This window comes from Salarias fasciatus, chromosome 1, assembly GCF_902148845.1.
Source record: "Salarias fasciatus chromosome 1, fSalaFa1.1, whole genome shotgun sequence".
In the NCBI taxonomy this organism is placed as follows: Eukaryota; Metazoa; Chordata; class Actinopteri; order Blenniiformes; family Blenniidae; genus Salarias; species Salarias fasciatus.
This window is the reverse complement of record NC_043745.1, coordinates 14942148-14964156: the sequence shown is the minus strand read 5'-3', so window position 1 is coordinate 14964156 and position 22009 is coordinate 14942148. Positions and strand designations below refer to the sequence as shown.

The following is a 22009-nucleotide window of genomic DNA, read 5'->3' as shown; positions in this document are numbered from 1 at the left end:
GAGTCGCTACAATTTGCAAAATTTACATAAGAAAAATGCAAATTTGAGCAATTGAAAGTGAATCTGGGTCAGTGTCAGAGGCTGAATGCTGCCTCTGTGACACAATCAGTGACAGCTGGAGGAGTCACGTAACTCTGTTTTGTTGATACGTAGATGTGTCAGGACACATCGAATGTTTTTGAACAAACTGCCCTGTTACTGTACAGCTCTGTCTGAGATGAGTCAATTATAAAGAACAAAGAGCACTCAGCATGTGATTGTGTGAAATACAAAAACAAAAACAAAAAATACTGAAAACATCTTTATTTTCTCACAGTAGAATTGCTCTAAGTTCTTAATATTAATACATTTGTAAAGCATCAGTGATTAATTATAAAGCTGTCATTCGTCATTCTGATATAAACTGGTGTAGTGTGGCAGGATTAAATGTAAATTCACTGCATGGTGACAGAAAACTGATATTTTATAACACTGGTGTTATCTGTGGAGCTACATGGTAATTTATTGTGCTGACAACTTCTTTTTGTCTCTTTACACATCTTTTTTTTGTCTCCCTACTATGTTAATAACACATTTTTACATGATATCAGTCATAAAGCTAACTGCAGCAAAGACTGGGAATCCAAACTTTAATAAATACCCATCCTATAATTAGGATATAAAGACATAGCTCTGTTATGAACACACTCCTGCAGTAGTGTTGATTTCAAGCGGTGCTGGTTGTTGCCTGCTGCTGTATTTTTTAGATGAGTGAAAACATCAAGAAGAGTCTAGGCCCAAATCTGCAAGAAAAACAACATCACAGTGAAAAATGGAACAAAATAACACTGTTTAGTTGATGAAGATGTTCATTTTCTCTTTTCTTCATCTTGTTCTTTGTTTTAGGGACAGTTTAGGTCAGAAATGTGATGTAGATCTGCTGTTTTTCTTTACAAAATGCATTTTATTTCACAGTTAGCAAGCTGAACCTCGAAAAAGAAAACATTAATAGAGGCACATATCAAAAAAATCACAAGTAAATTTCTTGTAGATTAATTTAAATTGTGAAACTATCATATATTTTAAAGTCACTCATAAATGGGAATATTTTAAGCTGTTTTAGTTGCATTCTTCATAATTTCCTATTGAGCATGTTTTTAGAAATTCACATAATGTAAAAATAAACCACAAATAATGAACTTTCAATCATATTGCAGGTGTTTTTTTTTCTGTGTATTTCCAGTAACATGGTTTCACATTGTGTGAAAGTGTACGACTGAAACAAACTGCTCTTGTTAGAAACTAGATCTCACCCGTAAGGTGTTGTCCCAGGAGGCCGAGCAGAGCGCCGTGCCGTCGGGGGACACCCGCACTCTGCTCACTCGGTTCTCGTGGCCGAACAGGATGGTGGAGCGGGTTCCCTTCAGAACGTCCCACACGTTTATCGTGTAGTCGTTATAGCCGGCGAACAGCAGGCGCCCTGGGGGAGGGAGGAGATGTGGGACATGGCAGAAATAATAGAAGAGAAAGGGGGTTTGAGAAAAACAGGAAGTACAGACAAAGGCTGAGATTAAACTGTCAGATTTGATTTGACGTTTTTGTTCTGCCTTCTGTAATATTTCCAGCTGTTCATATAACTCATTTCTAACAACTTCATATTTAAAAGGGGTGGGTGAAGCAAAACACGTTCTTTTTTTAGATTTAAAAAAACAGACGGGCCATCTTTCAAAATTTATTTTCCACATAGTGAATAATTTAGCTGAAAGTGCTCTCCAAACTCTTTACCGCTCAGCGAGAAGTCCACTGTGGAAGCACCGAAGATGATGCTGTCCTTCTGGTACACGGCCACTTCACGGTCAGCTCGCAAATCATAGAAACGGCACTGAGGAGCGACAACACGCCGGTTACTGCAGTCTGTGGTTGCTCTGGCAATAAGGCTGATTGCACTATGATTCACAGTGAGCGCTATTAGTAATACTTTTACCGTAAGAAGGTAAATAATAGAGGCGACAAACAGAGAAACAGGTTAAATGACTCACTGTGGCATCGTCAGAAGCTGATGCAAACGCATCTCCACTGGGGTAATACCTGCAGACACATGTTCAACGGTCCAGTCATTTCTGCACCAGTGTATTTCATGTGTAACTGAAACTTGACTTTCAAGTTCTCATCATGCAAATCAAAGACATCACAATACACCCCTCCCCCCCGCCAAAATATAATCACGATGACAAGTGCTTGCAATGAAAACATTGAACTTACTTGACACAGTTGATGTCGGACTCGTGGCTCTCAAAAGACTGAATGTTCTGTCCAGAGCGCATGTCCCACACATTGGCCCTCATATCACAGCCCTGATAACACACATGCAAGCAAACACAGGCTCAGACATGCATTATACACTAATAAGACTGCTGATTTCCACAGAAAATGTTTTTTTTTTCCACTTCCCCAGTATGTGATAGTGTCACAAAGCTATGACTAAAGAAAGCCGATGTGGTTTCCTCACAACCGCATGGACCGCAAACCCAAGCAGAGCTCCTCCACCTCTTTTATGTTTTTCTCACCCCAGAGACAAAAGTGTTTCCAGTCTCAGACGGGGCGAGGTCCAGCGACAGGACATCAGCTGTGTGTCCGTGGAAGCTCTGCAGCAGCTGCCCGCTCTCCACATCCCACAGAGCACACGTGCCATCGCCACTGGAGGTCAGGAGCTAGCGGACGAACACACGGGGTCAAAAGCAGCCGCACACATGCAGACGAAGGGCACAGCATGGTTCAACGTACAAGACATAAAGAGAAACAATCAGAAAAATTAGATGCTTTGGATCAGGACTGACGTCCATGTTCAAAGATTTTTTTTTTTTCAGGAAATATGTGTGCACTTTGTGACAAGTCAATTGACACCATCAGCTGATGGGAAGTCAGCATGAGGAAGTTAATGAATGCAAAAGTCGGATGATCAAATGACACTTGAATGAGAATGGAGGGATATGAACTAAAACAGGAGATAATATATAGAAGTCCAGAAGAGGAAAGAGGACTGAATGTTTCTACTTGACGTACAACTACGATGACCATATTTAAACTGTATACAGTGAGAGGTAAAAGTTTTTCTTTCAAAGACTCCACAAAGTATAACTTGCATTAAAAACACATTTATTAGACAAACAATAAAATACATAAAGATTACACAGCAGAAACTTGTTTTGTAAGATTTTCTCTGTTAAAAGAAGAAACTTATTGGTGACAAAATGCAGATAAAATAGTTTTTGGAATATTATTTCTTCTTATGGGTGTGATTTTAAAAGTACTAATTTTGATTACAACAAAACAAACCCAAAAAAGCACATTTATTTGATTGTAAATACTATTGCAAAGCACTTCTGTACTGAACACATTTAAAAAAAAAGTCCAAGAACCCCAAATAACACTTTATTACACTAATGTGATATTTTTAATTGTTACTTCCACCCATGCTAATAAAAGTTCTGCTTTACTCATCCTGGGAATAATAAACAGCAAGACTGGGTTGGTGGGGTGAATTGAGCTCACGATCACTGATCAGTTCAAGAGTTATTAATTCATTGATACATAATTTTGTCTCCTGACTTGGCACTCATTTCTCATTTTTAAGAATTAAAGCTGAGAAATAAAACAGTCAAACATACCCTGAGACAAGATTATGGTTTGACTTGTCAGATTTCACACTGACAGGTTTTTAAAATTGTTAGCAATTCTTGTACTTTTCATTGTTTTTCAGTGTTGGTTTCAAACTAGTCAAGGATGTTTGGTAGTTAGAAAAGCAAAATCCACAGTATTTAACATGATTAAGGAAATTACAGCTCTTATGCAACATGGGGGAGGACGGCTCTTCTGAATATATCATAAGAGCTTGAGCATGAATATTGATGAGAGAGCATTACACACACAAACACACACACACACACAGCATGCAAAAAAATAAATAAATGTCAGCAGCTCCCCACCCTAACACACTGAACTCTCACTGTGCGTCATGTACGTACACAAACAAGTCAGCAAAATGCCAAAATGTCAGCGCGTCCTCTGATGAAAACAGATTATGGGCGCTTTGAGACACATGCAGACATCAGAGATCCCCGCTGGCTGCTGGATTAGAGAGCTCCTGCTGGATGACCTCAGGCACAAAACACACCACATCCTGCCTGCGCTGAGAGGCAGCTCCACTTCCAACACCAGTGCAATTATCAGTAAGCCACAATTACTGACACACACAGATGGGAAGCTCAGTGATCTGATGGGGAGCTTCTCATATCAGTCTGACGCTGCATGTTGCCATATATTAACTACGTCCAGGAAGTCGATTCGATTGCCCACATGCAAACTTATGAGCTACAATTCAAATGCGTTTCAATTCACAAAGATACGTCAAAACCTCAGCAGATCAAGACAAGTGCATTTAGATAAGCACGTGCAGATAACGTGGAGAAATCTGTCACGTGAACTTAAATGTCGTTTGACAGTTTGAGGCTTCTCATTTTCAATTCCAGTTCAAAAAACCAGACACTCTTATAAGTCCCTGACCTTTTTGTTCAGTGACATGACAAGAGAGGTGTGTGTGACATTGTATCCGCGCTTGTCTGTGTGTGACGCGCAGAATGAGATGTGTCGGAGACACGCATGTGCGTGGCAGAGTGAAAAGAAGAGGGTCATGGAGGAGGAAGACATGCATGTGTGCAGTGTATGAGCTAAATGTCCTGCCCTCAGGTCAGTTTGCTCCACTCTGCTCCAGATAAAAGCCACTCAGTGTCTATTAATACACCCAGGACAGAGGCTCATGCCCCCTTGTCACTTTTCTCCGGTCCCTCGTCAGCCCTGCCATCCATCTCCACGCTTCTTTTCTTACCTCCCTCCCCACTGAGCTCCTCAGCCTCTGACTGGGCTAAATTATTAATGACAAAATTCTCCAGTCTCTTCCGACATGCTTTCCCTTTCCTCCTTACCCCACATCAACTTTTTGTTCTGTAGGCACATCACAGGCATGATTATAAGAATTACAAGAATATATTTTTATATTTTAGCTTGCTGAAACACTCCACTGTTAAGAAAGATTTAAAAAAAAGGGTTGCTAACGGAAACCAGCAGGAAAGAAGAAGAATTTTAACTGCACAAGACTACAAAACACCAAACATCAAAACCTTCACAGCCATAAGTGAGGGTGGAGTTTGTTGCTCACCTGCATGTCGGAGTTGGTGAAGGTGCATCCTGACACATAGTTAGTGTGCATGGCAACAGACTTCTTCTTTGCAGCCAAGTTTTCATTTTTGTCCATAGACAGTGGGATCACTGAACACTTGTTGTCCAATCCCCTTAAGGAAAACATCAAAAACATCACACCATGAATATTGTAACATATTAAAATCTGAAGTTTGTGTGTTGTTGTCATAAATTGCACCGAGAGGGTTATATCAGCTGTTTTTCCTAGGAAGTGAGGACCAGACTTCACTGCTTCTCTACCACTGAAACCAGCGCATCAGAAATTTACAAAATAAAGCTCAGAAGTTTTCTGGAAAAAAAAACCTCTACAGTAATTTACATTATTGACAGAGGTTTTTTTTTTTTTTCACTATGAGACTATCTGTATGAAACAAGGCTTAATATCAATCAGACATTTATGACAAGTGGAGAGGTTTGCCAGTCGATTAAATCCATGTCACAAAAGCAGAAGAACAATGTTCGTCCTCACCCACACGCCACCGCACAGCCCGAGGGAGCATAAGCACACGCCATGACCCACGTACAGGGCAGGGGAACCCCATGCTCCTGCAGGGAAAACACACAAATAAACTCAGACACGTAAAATACACAAACAAAAATGCTGATATTCATAGATCGTGGGAAAATACAACATTTATTAAGCATGAAACATCTAACTATGTGAAGTGAATCTGGACGAATTAACAGGGATTAAATTCACTGTGGTTATGTCTATCAAGAGAGTTAAACCAGGGTGAATCACTGCTACCTTTTTAAGTGCTCTTGCACACACACACACACACACATGCACACACAGGGGCCAGATGGATAGATAAGCTTTTTAGCAGTTTTCCTTCAATCGTGTCGCAGCCTCTCTCTCGGAGGAGTGTGGGAGCATAAGATGATGCCCCAAGCCCCCCACCGCCACCCACTCAACACCAGCACATATGGCGAAGAGGATGCAAACGTTCAAAGGAAAATGGTCTTATATAACAGAGTGGGGAGGGTCAAACTGGGTGACCAGGCTCCTGGAAGTAACAACCGTCTGTTTATTTTCCGACCATGAGAGGTCCCGTTTACTGCTCTCAGACTGGGAGTTAATCTAATCGTTGGATTTGATAAGAGTGACATGGCTGAGATGTGATTTTCACTACGAATGTTGAAATAAGGTGCAGTTGTAACAACACATTCACCAGCATCCATGTGAGCGTGTTTGTCACCGCTGTGCTGCATCAGAAAACTGATGGTTCAATTATTGATTTGAAACACATCTTGACTCAATTAATGGTTTATTTTCCACCCCTCAATATTTATGATGAATAAGTTGTTGCTTAACAGAATGCATTAGAGCTGAACATTAAGTATCAATGGAATAAATGATTCATGGCTATGTGTTGCTTAAGTGATGCCGGAGGTAAAACAGCTATTCTTGCACTTCTTCACGTTGGACCTTAACACCAAGCTGAATTAATTCTACCATTCTTTTACAAACACACAGTAACATCACGTGCACGGCTGCTCACCTTATTGAGAGTGAAGGCATCCCAGACGATCACTTTCCCATCCTGTAGACAAACGAAGCAGAATCAACTCAAATGGCTGTTTCACCCAAACTCCGCGCCGCTCTTCCTCCTGGATCTCTCCTGTAGGCGGGGAGCAGTGTGTACCTGTGAGGAGCTGACCAGACGCCGCTTGTCTTTGCACCAGTCCATGCACAGCACCTTGTTCCCATGACCCTTCAGCACACGCCTGGTCTTTATGGAGAGAGCACCCAACACCTCAATCTTCTCAGCCACCTGGTGCACTGACAAAAAAAACCAAACAAAAATCAGTCCAATTCAAAGTATATTCGCGGATATTTATGATCAATGTAATTTAGCATTTCTATGTTTTATGCATTTTTTTTTAGTCTTTTTAGAACATCGTGGGGAACACTAAAAACATGGATATTACTACAGCTACTGTTACACTGATAAACTGCAATCAAACATGCTGTTGTTGAAAAATGTAATAACCAAACACAAACATGTTTTAACTACATTTAAGTGTTTCTTCAGTAGCAGAAATTCAATTCAATTCACCGTTATAAAACGTCTACATATAAAGCACATTCTTAAAAAAATGTGTTAGTTAAATTATACAATGTTAAACAAGTTGATGCAAAAGATAATACACCCATTATTTATATGCACATATAATTTCTGTTTGCACTAAGGAGTAAAAAACATATTAGCTATAATTTGCTTGAATACAAAATAAAATTCCACATTATGGTTTTATCTAATGTTTCATGGAAAGTCTTACTCTGAGTCTGAACATTTAATATTTCCTGCAATAAAAAGTGCAAATAATAAAGAATAAAACGCAGACAAGCCAGTCGATGAAGCTGCAGACTTGCAGAGTCACAGAGTGGATGTTGTTGTTGTTGTTTTGTTGTTTTCTCACTCACGCTCCACGTCGTTGAGCTTGGCGCGCTCCTCCTCCAGCTTCTTCTTCAGGTTGTCGCTCTCCTTCTTCAGAGACGCCAGACTTTCTCCTTTCTGCAGCTCCTGACAGGCCATCTTCAGGAACACAGAGGCGGGAGAACAACGGGAGGTCCCGGGTTAAATGTTTTGCGGTGAAGCTCCTCGAGCGCGGCGGCTGTGATGCTGCCGCCGCTGCACACGCTGCGCTGCACGGATCCCCCCTCCCCCTCCCCCTCCCCCTACTCATCACCTCGCGGGGGCGCGCACGGCCCAAGGTTGTTTTTTTTTATTTTTATTTTTTTATTATTATTATTATTTTTTTTTTAATTATTATTATTTGCAAAGTAGAGACATAAGAAGAGAGGATTTTTTTTTAAGTTTTTGAAAGTGCCAAACCCACTTGATGGAGGTGAACAATGTGTTTTTAATTTTCTGTAAGAAGAAGGAATGAACTGTTTCAAATCAACAAATGGGCTGTATACACAGCTCCATTACTTCCTGAAGTTCAGACAGTACCTTTGTTTCCTGTGTTTCCTGATAGGATGAATTTATTAATCCAGGTGTGTCTGACCTCAGTCCATGGCCAGACACACCTGGATTAATCAGTTCATCCTATCATGAAAGACAGGAAATAAAGCTGCTGTCTGAACTTCAGGAAGTAATGGAGCTGTGCATATAGCCCATTTCTTATGCCATGGTACTGTGTTCAGGTTTTTGGTTTGTGAGGGGAAAGTACTTGTAATTCTTTACTTAGGAGTACAGCTATTTTGAATAATACAAATTTTGGTAAAACTACACCAAAACTAATAATAATGAAGTTAACTTTTTTTTTTTAATGGTGCTTGTTTTGGGGTTTGTTTTCTGAATACATAGTTTCTCTTCTCTGTCTGCATTTAAGGCCCTATTCATTGTTAACCTAGACTACCCACCGCGGCAGTGAGCTTCTTGAAATTGAGAACCTCTGCTCACTATCCATCTACTTCAAAGCAAATTTCACAGATAAAGCTGGGATCGGGGAAAAAAAACAATGAGAAGAAACATGTTATTTTGAAAATAACAAAATAGAGAAATTGTTGCTTTAGTACCAGAAAAAGTATTTATTTGAAAAAAAAATACTCAACAAGTTAAAAAAGAAAAAAATACAGAAATGTGAGTAATTGTAAATTATTACCCCCACCTTTGTAAAGATGTCTTTAAAAAATGTAATATACTGTAATTATGACTCATTTGCCTGTATTTAGTGTTTTTAAACCATAATTTTCATCCTATAATGATGACTTATTTCCTTGCAATTATAACATCAAATCTTTGTCTAATTTCTTCCAAGACGAAGAACATCATTTATTTGACTTGATATCATTTAATTACAACTCTAAGCCTCATAAATCATACCCCCATTTCTCTAGATAATGATTGTCGCATCCAAACTCATTTAGACTTGCTATCCCATCATTACCACTTTGTCTGTCATGATTATTTATCTTACAACTTATAATTGTGGCATATTCTGCAGCAGCTCCTGCTGAACTGTCTGCCAGGACACGATGGAGAACCTCACCAGCTCCACGCAGAAGGAGCAGTAGTTGATGGCCTCGTTCTTGATGTAGATGTTCATCAGAGGACTGGGGGTTGTACAGTTGTCACACGGGCCAAAAGTGGCCGCCACAAACGTCTGGTCACACATGGCTGCAGGTGATCACGTGCACACCTGTGGAAAACCACCACATCAACAAGCTGGATGCAGATTGTTTATTGAAGTTCTTTGGGTGTCTTCAATGGGCTGTGAACACCTTTGCTATTTCTGTGTGTGTGTGTGTGTGTGTGTGTGTGTGTGTGTGTGTGTGTGTGTTGCACACAGGAGATAAGCAGTCAGTAATCTACTCCTCTCTGATCCTTCTCAGAGCTCCTGAGGAGAAGTGCTATTCTGGGAGACGCACACATCCAGGATTCCCTCACAGGACGGCACAGAGCACATTTTCAAACTCCAAACAGCACATAAAATGACTAATCACATCAATAGGCTAAATTTTATTAACACTGAAGACCCTAAAATGTGTTCCATTTAAAAAAAACACAAACAGAAGCCCATTAAGTCTCACAGAACCCAATAAAACATCAAAATGTTGATTTACATACAATATTTTGTGGATTTCAATTGATTCTGTATGTGTGATACACACATATAATTGTATCTATTTTAATACTTCTAATGCATATCACATAAGGATATGATAAATTAGAGCTGCCATTGTGTGAATTAAAAAGCACATAAATAATAAACATAAGAACTACATTGCACACAAAACTTGTCCAGACAATGAAACTTGTTGCTTTTATCCTGTATTTCTGCTTCTACGCAGACTGGTATTAAATACAGTGTATCAAGCATCGCATGTGTGGTTATATTTTGAATTTAGTTAAAATTTTCACAAAGTGTTAGTTTGACAAAAATACTTGAAGGCCTCACGTTAGTTCAAAACAATCCTAAATCACCAAATACAAATGAAGCCACTGACGGAAGAGTTTTACAGCTTTTAGCAGTACATTAACAGAACAGGCCTCAGATGGAGCACAATTATTACAAAAAGCAAAGCTTTGTTTCGTCAAATACTTTGGGCTTCAAATATGCAGATTTACCAAAGGGGAAATTTAATCACCTCAGATTAAACACAAAACATCCTGTTTCAGCTGTCATATAATAGATAAAGTCAACTTACCTCACAGGAGAATTTGTTACAGCAGGTGGATGGAGGTGCGACTCTTTCCCAGCGGAGAGGATTGTCAGTGAGGGACAGACAGGGAGCGCTAAGCTTCTTAGTCTTTAAGCTGTAACTCTGCTTCATATGGTCCCACAGCATCACCTGCCAGCCTGCTTTCACTGTGGGACACTGGATGTGAAATCATAACGTAAGACTCCGTCTCATGGTCGAGTCCGGGTGTGATGTGTACATGACTTTCTTCAGTGTGTTATGTCTGAGGCTAATGGGTGACTGTAGTGTGAACGCGAGTGTGTGTGTCTGTCCTGTTCAATCAATCAATCAATCAATTTATTTTTGTATAGCCCAGTATCACAACAACAGTTGCCTCAGAGGGCTTCAAGATGTTACATTTGTCGGTAAAAGTAAAAACAGTGAATAAGCATAATGGTAATATGTCAATATTTACAGTAACGAGACAGAACGAAGCAACCACCGCCTTCGACCCTCACATCCGGCAAGAAAAAACTCCAAAAACCCAGTGGGAAAAGAAGAAATCTTGGGGAGAACCACAGTATGGAGGGATCCCTCTCCCAGGGACGGACAGCTTTGGCAACAGCTAGCATGAGACAATAAGAAGTAAAGCCTAGGACAATGTTGAGGACAGTTCGTTGGACGGTCCAGCACAAGAACCACGGATCCCAGCAGTAGAACCGAAGCCAGTCCACGGGCAGGACCGACAGGGGTGTCCTCCTGGTCCGGACGGAGCTTGTTCATAGGCCTTCGTAATAGTGGAGTCAGCAACTGAAACTGGAGAAGACTCCCCCTCGAAGGGAGGGACAGCAGGTGAAAAGCAATGAACGGACTAAAGGGAATAACATTCAGACATTAGAGGACAGGGCTCAGTGCACCGTACTTCCCACAGCATTCTAGCTCCTGGGGCAGCTTTGTGGATACTTAACTGTTTAAACTAGTATTTAGTTAGTATAGTTTAGTTTAGTTTAATTTAGTTTGGTTTAGTTTAATTTTGTTTAGTGTAATTTGGTTTGGTTTTAGTTTAATTTAATTTAGTTTAGTTTAGTTTAGTTTAGTTTAGTTTAGTTTAGTTTAGTTTGGTCTGGTTTGGTTTGGTTTAGTTTGGTTTACTGTAGTTTGGTTTACTGTAGTTTGGTTTGGTTTACTTTAGTTTGGTTTGTTTTAGTTTAGTTTAGTTTAGTTTAGTTTGGTTTACTGTAGTTTGGTTTGGTTTGTTTTAGTTTAGTTTAGTTTAGTTTGGTTTACTTTAGTTTGGTTTACTTTAGTTTGGTTTGGTTTGTTTTAGTTTAGTTTAGTTTAGTTTAGTTTAGTTTAGTTTAGTTTAGTTTAGTTTAGTTTAGTTTAGTTTAGTTTAGTTTAGAATCCTTAGCTGACCTGATCATAGGCTGCATCGAAGAGAAACGTCTTGAGCCTAACCTTAAATGTGGAGACTGTGTCTGCCTCTTTGACACCACTTGGAAGCTGGTTCCATAAAAATGGTGCCTGATAGCTAAAGGCTCTTCCACCTAGTGTCCATTTAGAGACTCTAGGAGTCACCAGTAACCCTGCATTTTGAGAGTGAAGTGCTCTGATTGGTTGATAAGGCGTTAAAGCATCTTGGAGATAGGTTGGAGCCATCCCATTTAGGATTTTGTAAGTGAGGAGAAGGATTTTAAATCTAACTCTAAACTCGACTGGAAGCCAGTGAAGAGATTTTAGAACGGGAGTAATGTGTTCACGTCTTCTAGTTCCAGTTAATAATCTGGCGGCTGCATTTTGAACCAACTGAAAGTTTTTTAATACACTTTTTGGGCAGGCTGCGAGAAGGGAGTTGCAGTAGTCCAATCTCGCAGAAACAAATGCATGGATGAGTTTTTCTGCATCGCTTCTAGGTAAAATGTTTCTTATTTTAGCTATGTTGCGCAAGTGGAAATATGCTGTTTTACAAGCCAGGTTGATGTGTGCTTTAAATGAGATATCCTGATCAAATAAGACCCCGAGGTTCCTCACAGTAGAGGAGGAGGATACACTGACGTTATCTAAGGTAATAATCTGTTCAGATAGACACTCTCTCAGTTTATGGGGGCCTAGTATAATGACCTCTGTTTTGCCAGGATTCAGACGGAGATAGTTCGTAGTCATCCAGGTTTTAATTTATCTGATACAGTCACTGAGTCTGTCTATTTGATTAGTTTGATCAGGTTTCATAGATAAATACAGTTGTGTGTCATCTGCATAGCAATGAAAATTGATATCGTGACTTCTAATTATGTTCCCTAAAGGAAGCATATATAACAGAAATAAAATTGGCTCGAGCACGGACCCTTGAGGAACCCCATAACTGACCTGGGAGCACGGTGAGGACTGTTGGTTAACGTGAACAAATTGGTACCTATTAGATAAATAGGATTTGAACCAGCAGAGGGCTTTTCCTCTGATGCCAACCTCACATTCTAACCTCTGCAGGAGAATATTGTGGTCGATTGTATCAAAAGTTGCACTGAGGTCTAGGAGAACCAGGATTGAGACTAGACCTGCGTCAGCCGCCAATAGCAAGTCATTAGTGACTTTAACTAACGCAGTCTCAGTGCTGTGATAAGCTCTATATCCTGACTGAAATTTCTCAAATAAACTATTGTCCTGTAGGTGGCGGTAAAGCTGTTTAACCACAACTTTTTCCAGGACTTTTGAAATAAAAGGCAGATTTGATATCGGTCTGTAGTTAGCTAGAATATCAGGATCGAGATTAGGTTTTTTCAGCAGTGGTTTGATTACTGCGAATTTAAATGACTGTGGCACATAGCCATTTTCTAGAGAGGTATTTATTATAGTTATGATCGTATTTAAGATAACTGGAAGGATATCTTTGAAAAGCTTAGTTGGAATTGGATCTAGGAGACAGGTTGAGGTTTTAGAAGACATTACAATTGAAGTAATCTCAGCCCCATTTACTAATGAGAAACTATCTAGTATTTCAGGTATTTCAGGTGGAGGCAGTGGCTGGATTCCCTGAGCTTGATCTGAGGAAAGCGCTTCACTGATTTTACCTCTAATGGTTATGATTTTATCATTAAAGAATTTAAGAAAGTCATGGCAGTTTAAAGATTCTGGGATTACTGGTTCCACTACAGTATGACTGGTTGTCAGTCTGGCTACAGTGCTGAATAGAAACCGAGGGTTATTTTTGTTTATTTCTATTAAACGAGAGTAATATAATGTCTTGGCTTTAAAAAGAATTTGTTTATAGCTTAGCAAGCTACATTTCCAGGCCTTCAGAGATTGTTCTGATTTAGATTTACGCCACAGTCTTTCTAATTGCCGAGTTTTTTGTTTGAGAACACGGGTTTCAGAATTAAACCATGGAGCAACGCGCCTGGGTCGATTGGTTTTCAGCTGCAACGGGGCCACTACGTCAAGGGCAGATTTTAGTGAGTGCATAGCACTGTCAACAAACTGATCACTATTATCACCACTGGTCAATAAGCTCATTTCTGTGAGTTCACAAGATAATGCAGCAAATGCAGGCTGGATCAATTCTTTGTACCGAGCCACAGATTTTTCAGATAATGTCCGTATCAGCTGAATTTTATCTTTTTGAGCACAGTAGTCTTCAATCAAAACCTGAAAAGTAATTAAAAAATGGTCTGAGAGAATAGGGTTCTGAGGGAGAACATTTAGGTCACTGACTTCTATCCCATATGTTAAGACCAGATCCAGGGTGTGCTTGTGACTATGAGTGGATTCATCAACATTTTGAGTGAAACCGATACTATCTAATACTGCAATAAACGCATTACTCAAACTATCACCAGAATCATCCACATGGATGTTAAAGTCACCTATTATAAGGATCTTGTTATGAGTCAATACTATATTGCTTAAAAACTCTGAGAACTCAGTTAAAAAGTCAGAGTAAGGACCAGGAGGTCGATACACAATAATTAATAGCACAGCTTTTTGATTCTTCCAATTTGGACAAGTAAGCGTTAGTATTAAGCTTTCAAAAGAGTTGAATTTAACATTAGTTTTGGGTTTAAGAAGAAGACTGGAGTGGGAAATCACTGCCACACCTCCACCTCGACCTGTTGATCTAGCTGTTTGGAAATTAACATAGGTTGGAGGGGTACATTCATTGAGCCTCACATAATCATCTTGCTCTAGCCAAGTTTCTGTTAGAGCAAGGAGATCAATGTTATTGTCACCGATAAGGTCATTAACTAACAGAGATTTAGTGGAGATTGCTCTAATGTTTAGTAGACCACATTTTATGTATTTCCTACTGGAAAAGTTATTCTGTCTTGTACAGATGTTAAGCTTTTTACCCATTGACTTTTTTTTAATGCTTTGAGCACTTTGGACAGACTCAGTCTCTGTTAGCCTAGGTAAACCTCCATGCTTGACTTGTAAAAATCCGGGAGCAGGATTAGTGACGAGATCAACAAGATCAACAGAGGAGTGTTCTACACGACTGCTCTGCGCCCGGGGCTCATAGCTGGATTGTCAATGGATTGTTGTGATCCTTCGATGGTTCACAGAAGGTGAACGGATGAATTAAGTGTGGAACAAAACTGGAATCATTCTACTTTGGGAACACTTTCACAGCTTTGTGTCACTTATATCAATTCATCGTTAATATTTTTAGCTCTTCCTCTCCAAAATTCAAGAGTCCACACTTTGAAAACCAATGATCAGTACTGTAGATTGGTTCTTTAAACTTGTTGCTGCTTCACTGACAGTTTGATAAATAAACAAAAGATGACAATCAGACAGTGATGAATTCGTTTTATTTTTACTTTTACAGATTTGACAATTTATTCCAAGTTTCTTAACGGTGAACACATTCACTATAAGCACAGCTACCAGAAACTACAAACAGTCCAGTTTTGTCAAATGTACACATGGTTTTCAAAGATGAGGCGCTCGGCACCGGCTCCTTCGTATTCACGCCAGTGCCTCAGCGGCCGGGGGGACGAAATATCCTCTGAAACGGCACGATTAATGCTAGTGCTGATGGTCGTCTGTGATGTCTACTTCATATCGTACAACCAACTCTCTCCTTAATGTAAAAAAAAAAAAAACAAAAAACAAAAAGAAATAATAAAATAGAATTAAAAAAAAAAAAAAAAAAGCAGAGTGAAGGGATGATTGTGTTTGAGAGCCCAAAGAGAAGCCCGGGAGGGAACAAGAGGCCGCAGCAGCTCCGCTCAACACAAACAAACCAGTCAGTCCATACGTCTGCGCTTCAAACAAATCAAGCTCTCCTCCGTCCACCAGGTAAATCCCAGCTGCAGCTGTCTGCCCACCTCTGGCCTTTCCATCGAGTTATTAAAAACAACGCAGCAAACGAGTGGTGGAGTCCAGTTAGACCGGGAATGTGTGAGAGGAAGTCTAACAGGTGTGTGTTTGGGATAGTCTGTTCAAATCTGTTGTTTACTAATCTTCCTTTACCAACAAAAAGTGCATTCTGGCTGCTGGATAAACAAACGGCACAACAAACAAACACCTCATCAAAATAAAAATGATCACATTTAAAAGCTTTTATATTTATTTCACACTGGGAACAAAATACTGCACTGACAGAACTAAACAATGGCCACCGTGTGTGTGTGTGTGTGTGTGTGTGTGTGTGTGTCATTCAGAGAGCGAGTCAGTCAGATAAGGCTTTTTGTCTACAATGTGCTGCTAAAGTCATGATATGATACACGCTGAACATTTTGAGACATTCATGAGGTTGATGAACTCCTTCAGTCTTTCTCGGGACGACGTCTCGATCATTTCTGTTCGCTACAAATAAAATGAAGCAACAAAAAGGCCGATTGATCAAACGTGGTCCCGATGAGCGGAGACGGATGTTAAATCCTCTTTAAACACGAGTGTAACACTAAACAGCTTCACATAATTCACATAGCTTCTCTTTACTTGCACACAATTTACTCAGAAACTATGCTCTTTAGTCACTGGAACCACTTCAAGTCTGATCATTACAACACTAAAATAATAAAAAAAAGTTCAATTTGTTGTCAAATTATGGCGCATTTAAAGAAACAACATCAGAAAGGGTAAGGTCACTGGGGTAAAGGAAGGTTCAGGTGAGGACAAAAGGCAAACGTGGTTGTTCTGGTGACACGAGTGGCTCAAAAGGAAGTGACCCGAACACACTCAGCAGCTCTCAACCGCAACAAGAGTGTCTTCATTAAAAACAAATAAAGCAGAAACCTGCTGCTGATGTCCGTTCAGGGCAGCAGCATCAACACGCACGGTTTGGTTTACACAACGCTGGAGATGGAGCCATCTTTAAAGAAAATACCAGAAACGTTTGACACTCTACTTAACCTTATCAGTGCAATTCAGGAGCAGAAAAAGGCGTGAAGTTCAACATGATCTGTTGGGATCTTTGCGGGGCGATAAAAGCCCACATGAGGCTATCTCGGCCACTTAGCAGGAAGGCAAAGGGTGGAAGAGGTGCGGGAGGAAACGGCACACAAAGCTGCAACCGGGGAGAAACAGTAAAGCCAAAGCTGCAAAGCAAACCTAAAGCTTTTTTTGTCCATTCTGCTCAGTGACATGTGGTTTTATGATTCTCATATTCTTAAAGAGCCCCTCCAAATGGACAATTTTCCTGCAAAATTCATTTCTCAATGCTCGAATTACATCCAAGCGTTCACAAATGGACTGCAGAGATTGGCAGATGTCTCGGTTTGACCATGTAATAGTTGTTAAAATCTCACGGAACCAGAGTTTATATGCAAATAGCTGTGCAGTAACGACGCACGCTAACAGGCTTTTCATTTTTTAATAGAGCAGTTTCTTCCACGGGAAAACATCTTTCAGGGTTTAAAATTTGCACACAGATCACTCTGCAGAGCGGCGCTCTGCCAGCAGTGGATCAAACAAACTTTAGAGGGGAGCTTCAAGAAAATCACAACAATGCAATAAATAAAAACACAAAAATAAGTAACATAATCTGACAAGAATAAGATAAAAAAAAAAAAGTAGTAAGCAGAGTGCGGTGTTGTGCGTCTGTGTTGAAGTGAACATTTCAATGCAACTCTTGTGAGTCACAGCTGTAAACGAGTCTTTTCACCTCCTGAATCCGCAGGAAAAAAAAACCAGGAGAAAAGGGATATCTCTAAGTTTAAAATCTAACTAATACTCATCTGTTCTGGCACTCGTTTGAACTATACTACCTAATTTATCTCATACCGACATAAGAAGCCTACGGTGCAACTAAAACGTAAAAGCTCTTCACGAAGCTGCTGTTCCTCTCAGGAAATGACCCCGTCCTTCACTTCAGACTCATTTACTGCGTCCGGAAAGCTTCTCGTCTTAAAATGGGACGCAGGTGAGTGCAATAAATAAAATACAGGGTATATTATTCATATTTATATATGTATAAATAATATAGTACAGAAGATGAGCTGTGACTTGGCTTGATGGTGAGGAGAGTAAAATGAGAACCCAGAGGACGAAGCCTGCTCAGAGGTTCCCTCCACATGCGGTGGAAACAGAGAGAGAGTTAACTTCAGCACATCATCGCTCAGCCGTCTTCGAAACTCGCATGAAGGTGAACCGTTCACCGAATGAATCCTGGTAGTGAGGCCGCAGTGCTCCCTCCCGGGTTCGGTGCGTACATTCTCACTGGAGAACGGGACGACGACGATCACAACTAACTCGACCGGAAGTGGAGACACTATGAAGGATCTGGGGCGGGGCGGGGCCGGGCCGGGCCGGGCAGAGGGCATCGATCTGGTCCCGCGGCTTCTCTATGAGGCGGGCGTTTATACAAGCAGCAGGAATTTACAGGTACAGAGCAGGGTGCAGGAGAGCGTGGAGGCAGGAGCACTGTACAGATGTGCAGATGAAGTGACGGTTTCAGGTGGGCGGGGCCAGGATCGGAGCGGGAAGGTTTAGGAGCAGCGGCCACACATTTCACTGATTTTATTGGACAAGATATTTGAAATAGTTTCAATACAAATCTAATTTTGGAGTGATTGAGGCGCGTGGAAAAATGGTTTTCTTTTTCCCTGGTTGGGGCCGGTCGGGGTCAAATCCAACTGAGGCCCCTTCGACAAAAAGCCGTGGCGGTCCGGCCAGCTGGGTTTAGACGCGGGTGAGGAAGCCCAGGTTAAGAGAGCCGGGGATCTGGATGGTTTCCAGAGCCAGCGAGGAAGGGTTGAACGGGAAAGTGACCGGGTAGATCATCTTTGCGTCCATCAGTAACTGAGGGCTTTCACAGCGGTCCCGCAAACGAGTCTGCAGGGAGACAAGAGTTCAGATGAAAACCAAAGGAAGACACATTTTTAAATAGTGTCTTTCAAAAGACCAAAATGGAATATATTCACTGCATTGATTTCACTGTCTTCTATTTGAGTTTTTTTTCCTTTTGCCTACTTTTCAACACAAAAACTGGGTCCACAGATACTCATTCTACCCAACCTAAAGGAATACTCCGGAGATTTTGGACCCACGCCCTATCCCTATCATTTACAAAGTGAGATAAGCTCATAAATACTTCTTTTGTGTCTGTGCGTCCAGTGGCTGGATCCCAGCTGTTAGCATCGTAGTTAGCTTAGCTCAACTGCTGGAGGTGAAGAGGAGACAAAGCCAGACTAACGAAAGTGGGCAAAATACTCCTTCCAGTGGTCCAGGGGACGGCGTATTAGCACGTGAAGTAAATCCAAATGGTTATAAAACATTTTAAAAGACTTTTTTTCTTTTCAATCCGTTAAAATAACGTTTTGATACACACAGATCTGCACAAGCATAGTGCTCCGCGGAAGGATATACCGGCGCACAGCGTCTGAGTCTATGGCTGCTATTGCTGTGCTCAAGTATATCCTTCCGCGGAGCACTGCGCATGCACATGCCTGTGTGTATCAAAACGTTATTTTAATGGGTTGAAAAGAAAACAGGTTTTTTAAACGTTTTATAACCATTTGGATTTACTTCACGTGCTAATACGCCGTCCCCTGGACCACTGGAAGGAGTATTTTGTCCACTTTCGTCAGTCTGGCTTTGTCTCCTCTTCACCTCCAGCAGGTGAGCTAAGCTAACTACGATGATAACAGCTGGGATCCAGCCGCTGGACGCACAGACACAAAAAAGGTATTTATGAGCTTATCTCACTTTGTAAATGATCGGGATAGGGCGTGGGTCCAACATCTCTGGAGTATTCCTTTAAGAAGTTTACAATTCTATGAAAACACCAAAGTCAAAATTGAAGACAGATTTAAAAACTCAGAGCTCAATATTTTAGAAAGGAATGCTTAGAATCATCTGGAGTTTTATTTGTTGTAGTACGGTATTTGGATTCTTTAACATTATAATTTATTTATCAGTTATAAACCAACATTCATTTTGATCTTCTGAATAACTTACCACATCAAGTTCATAACTGTTTTTTTATTTTATTTAAGAAAACATCATATCTGCTGTAACTGCTGGATTGATTGCATTCATAACAAAGAGCAAAGATCAAAGTCTCTGCATTGGCTGCCAGTAAACTGTATAAATGATTTTAAGGTTCTCTTGTTGGTTTTTAAAACTCTTCTCTGTAACCTTTAATCATATGAGCATGTGTGAGCGCTCTAGTTCTCTGTTAGAGTTTTTTTTAATGACAAAAAGTTAATATCAAAACCTGAAGTGGAGCTTCCATCCTAAACTTTTCAAGAGCATCTTCAGAACAGGTTACCCGAGGGCGCCACCTAGTGTACATGTTTGAGAGCAAACTAAATACTTCCAAACATTCATTTCACATTTTCATGTTTGTGTTGTCAAAAAAGTTGCACGTTTTGATCTTGGTTTAATTCTTTGAGCCTATTGTATGGATTTATTTTAAAGCAATTTCCCTATTTAAAGTCTTGCCTCTTTTGTTTTCTCACTATTTTCAAATGGAAACATGTAAAATTCTAAATTATGCATGTAAAATTAATAATTTCTAAAAACTGTAATACATTTCAGCTGCATTAATGTTCAACCCTTAAGATGTTTCAGAGCAGTCTTTTCTTTGAACACTTAGCTTCAGTTAAGTAAAGACTTGATGGTGTTGTACTCACACATCTAAACAAATAAATTACCTGTATGGTTCGTATGAAAGCAACAGACACCCTCTCTTCAAACTCGTTGACCGGAGTGTAGAGGTTCAGGACTTTAACAATCTGGAACAGACACACACACAGACACACAATTCAGAAAGATAGGATGTGTTTCAAATATTATTTGAAACAAATTTTCTCACAATCTGCTTTTCTAATCAGCAACAACTGTGACAGTGACTGAAAAGGCCCTTCAGAACAGCGCATCCAGACACCCCCTACAGGTTGGGAAGAGGATTACACTTTATAGTGGATTAAAAGGCTTTCACGGCTGGATTTCCAGAGGTTGGTGCAGACTCAAACAGCTCATTCATTTGACTGAGAGTGTTTACCTGAGCAGTGGTGAGGGCCAGGCACATGGAGCAGATGGCCTCGGCGTCCTCGTCGGTCTTTTTCTTCACCTGCAGCAGCTGAGCGGCTTGGATCAGAGGCTCCAGAGTCTCTTTGGCGCCGCAGTTCATCAGACCTTTGTCTCTGAGCCACTCCTCCAGCTGGCTCACATTGTACCTGCGCACAGATGGAGACGCGCACACTGCAGGACAACAACAACAACAAAAACCCAAATCCACTCAGCCCTCCGGAGCGCCAGCGCCTCCTACCTGATCTGCATGCCTTTGCTCCAGGAGCACATGTCCTTGCGCAGCAGCAGGTTGTTGAGGGTGACGGCGCCGACGATGTAGAACTGCTGCTTCACCACCTGCTTGATGAGCTCGGGGTCGGTGCCGTGCTGGCACATGGTGGAGTGGAAGGCGTTGAGCTGCCGGATGATGGAGTCCAGGGTGTACGTGCCCTCGTCAGCGATGCTGGAGGTCCGCTTGCGGAGACCGGTGGGCTTCACGCCCGACACGCCCTGGATGGTCTCATGCTCCAGCATGCCGGAAACTGTAAGGGGGGGGGACGTACTTCAGTGTCGGCACGGCGCTCATTAACGCGAGGTCTCACACCGGGTACACACCTATCATGGGCCAGAGGATGTTCTCCATGCATTTGATCAGCTGCTGGTAGATCTGGATGGCGAGATCGCTGATGACCTGCCGGTACTCGGCCAGGTCGAAGTTCGACAGACAGTGCTCGTTCTGCCTCGAGGTGTTGTGCTTCATGAAGGCCTGAGAGAGAAAGAACAGCAGGTGAAAATACAGAATTGCAGCCAGTTTACACCTGTGAAAATTCAACAACTCAAATTTAATTCTTTCAAATTCCAGAAACCAAATTTTGAATCAACGCTCTAAGGTATGTGTTTATCAAAACACATTTGGAAGAGTACCGCTATGAATTCAGGTTCAGATCCCAATTTTTAATTACATCTAACAAAAATCTTGTTGATTTTCTTTAAACCTGTTTCTTTACACAAGGAGCAGGAGAGCTTTAGTTTTTCTAATCATTGCGTATCATCGTACTGGTCTCACCTCGTCACCACTGTATTGCTTCAGACAGTGCAGGAAGCGGCAGGTGTTGGCCAGCCAGAAAGACACCATCTCAAAGTCATCGCCTCGTTTCTGACAACACAACACAATTGTTAAATTAA

The 22009-nt window shown here is 40.9% G+C and overlaps 2 protein-coding genes across 5 annotated transcripts in view; both read right to left on the bottom strand.

Moving 5' to 3' along the window:
* Window positions 1-358: 358 nt before the first annotated feature.
* gnb5b (guanine nucleotide binding protein (G protein), beta 5b) lies at window positions 359-9387 on the bottom strand. The gene is made up of 12 exons (XM_030099024.1): window positions 9238-9387; window positions 7664-7775; window positions 6882-7018; window positions 6738-6779; window positions 5705-5781; window positions 5195-5327; window positions 2547-2690; window positions 2242-2333; window positions 2019-2067; window positions 1765-1861; window positions 1293-1459; window positions 359-782 (listed from the first exon to the last, which is right to left on the bottom strand). The coding sequence occupies exons 1-12, from the start codon at window positions 9361-9363 to the stop codon at window positions 771-773; spliced, it is 1188 nt and encodes a 395-aa protein (XP_029954884.1). The 5' UTR covers window positions 9364-9387; the 3' UTR covers window positions 359-770.
* A 5789-nt stretch (window positions 9388-15176) lies between these two features.
* The window catches only part of myo5aa (myosin VAa), a 49327-nt gene continuing 42494 nt past the window's right edge, over window positions 15177-22009 (bottom strand). For all 4 annotated transcript variants that reach the window (XM_030099012.1, XM_030099002.1, XM_030099005.1 and 1 more), the window contains 6 exons: window positions 21891-21980; window positions 21440-21590; window positions 21084-21366; window positions 20817-20991; window positions 20467-20547; window positions 15177-18643 (listed from right to left, as the gene is read on the bottom strand). In XM_030099012.1, the coding sequence (XP_029954872.1) occupies window positions 18491-18643; window positions 20467-20547; window positions 20817-20991; window positions 21084-21366; window positions 21440-21590; window positions 21891-21980 (933 nt within the window). In that variant the 3' untranslated portion in view covers window positions 15177-18490. The remainder of the gene's footprint in view (window positions 18644-20466; window positions 20548-20816; window positions 20992-21083; window positions 21367-21439; window positions 21591-21890; window positions 21981-22009) is intronic.

Bases quoted from the DNA above. Each gene is read 5' to 3' on its own strand.
- gnb5b (XM_030099024.1), bottom strand. From the start codon at position 9,363: ATGTGTGACCAGACGTTTGTGGCGGCCACTTTTGGCCCGTGTGACAAC. The intron at 2,068-2,241 runs GTAAGTTCAATG...ATGTGTCTGCAG, and splicing joins TCCGACATCAACTGTGTCAA to GTATTACCCCAGTGGAGATG. The intron at 1,460-1,764 runs GTAAAGAGTTTG...TCCCTCCCCCAG, and splicing joins AGTGGACTTCTCGCTGAGCG to GGCGCCTGCTGTTCGCCGGC.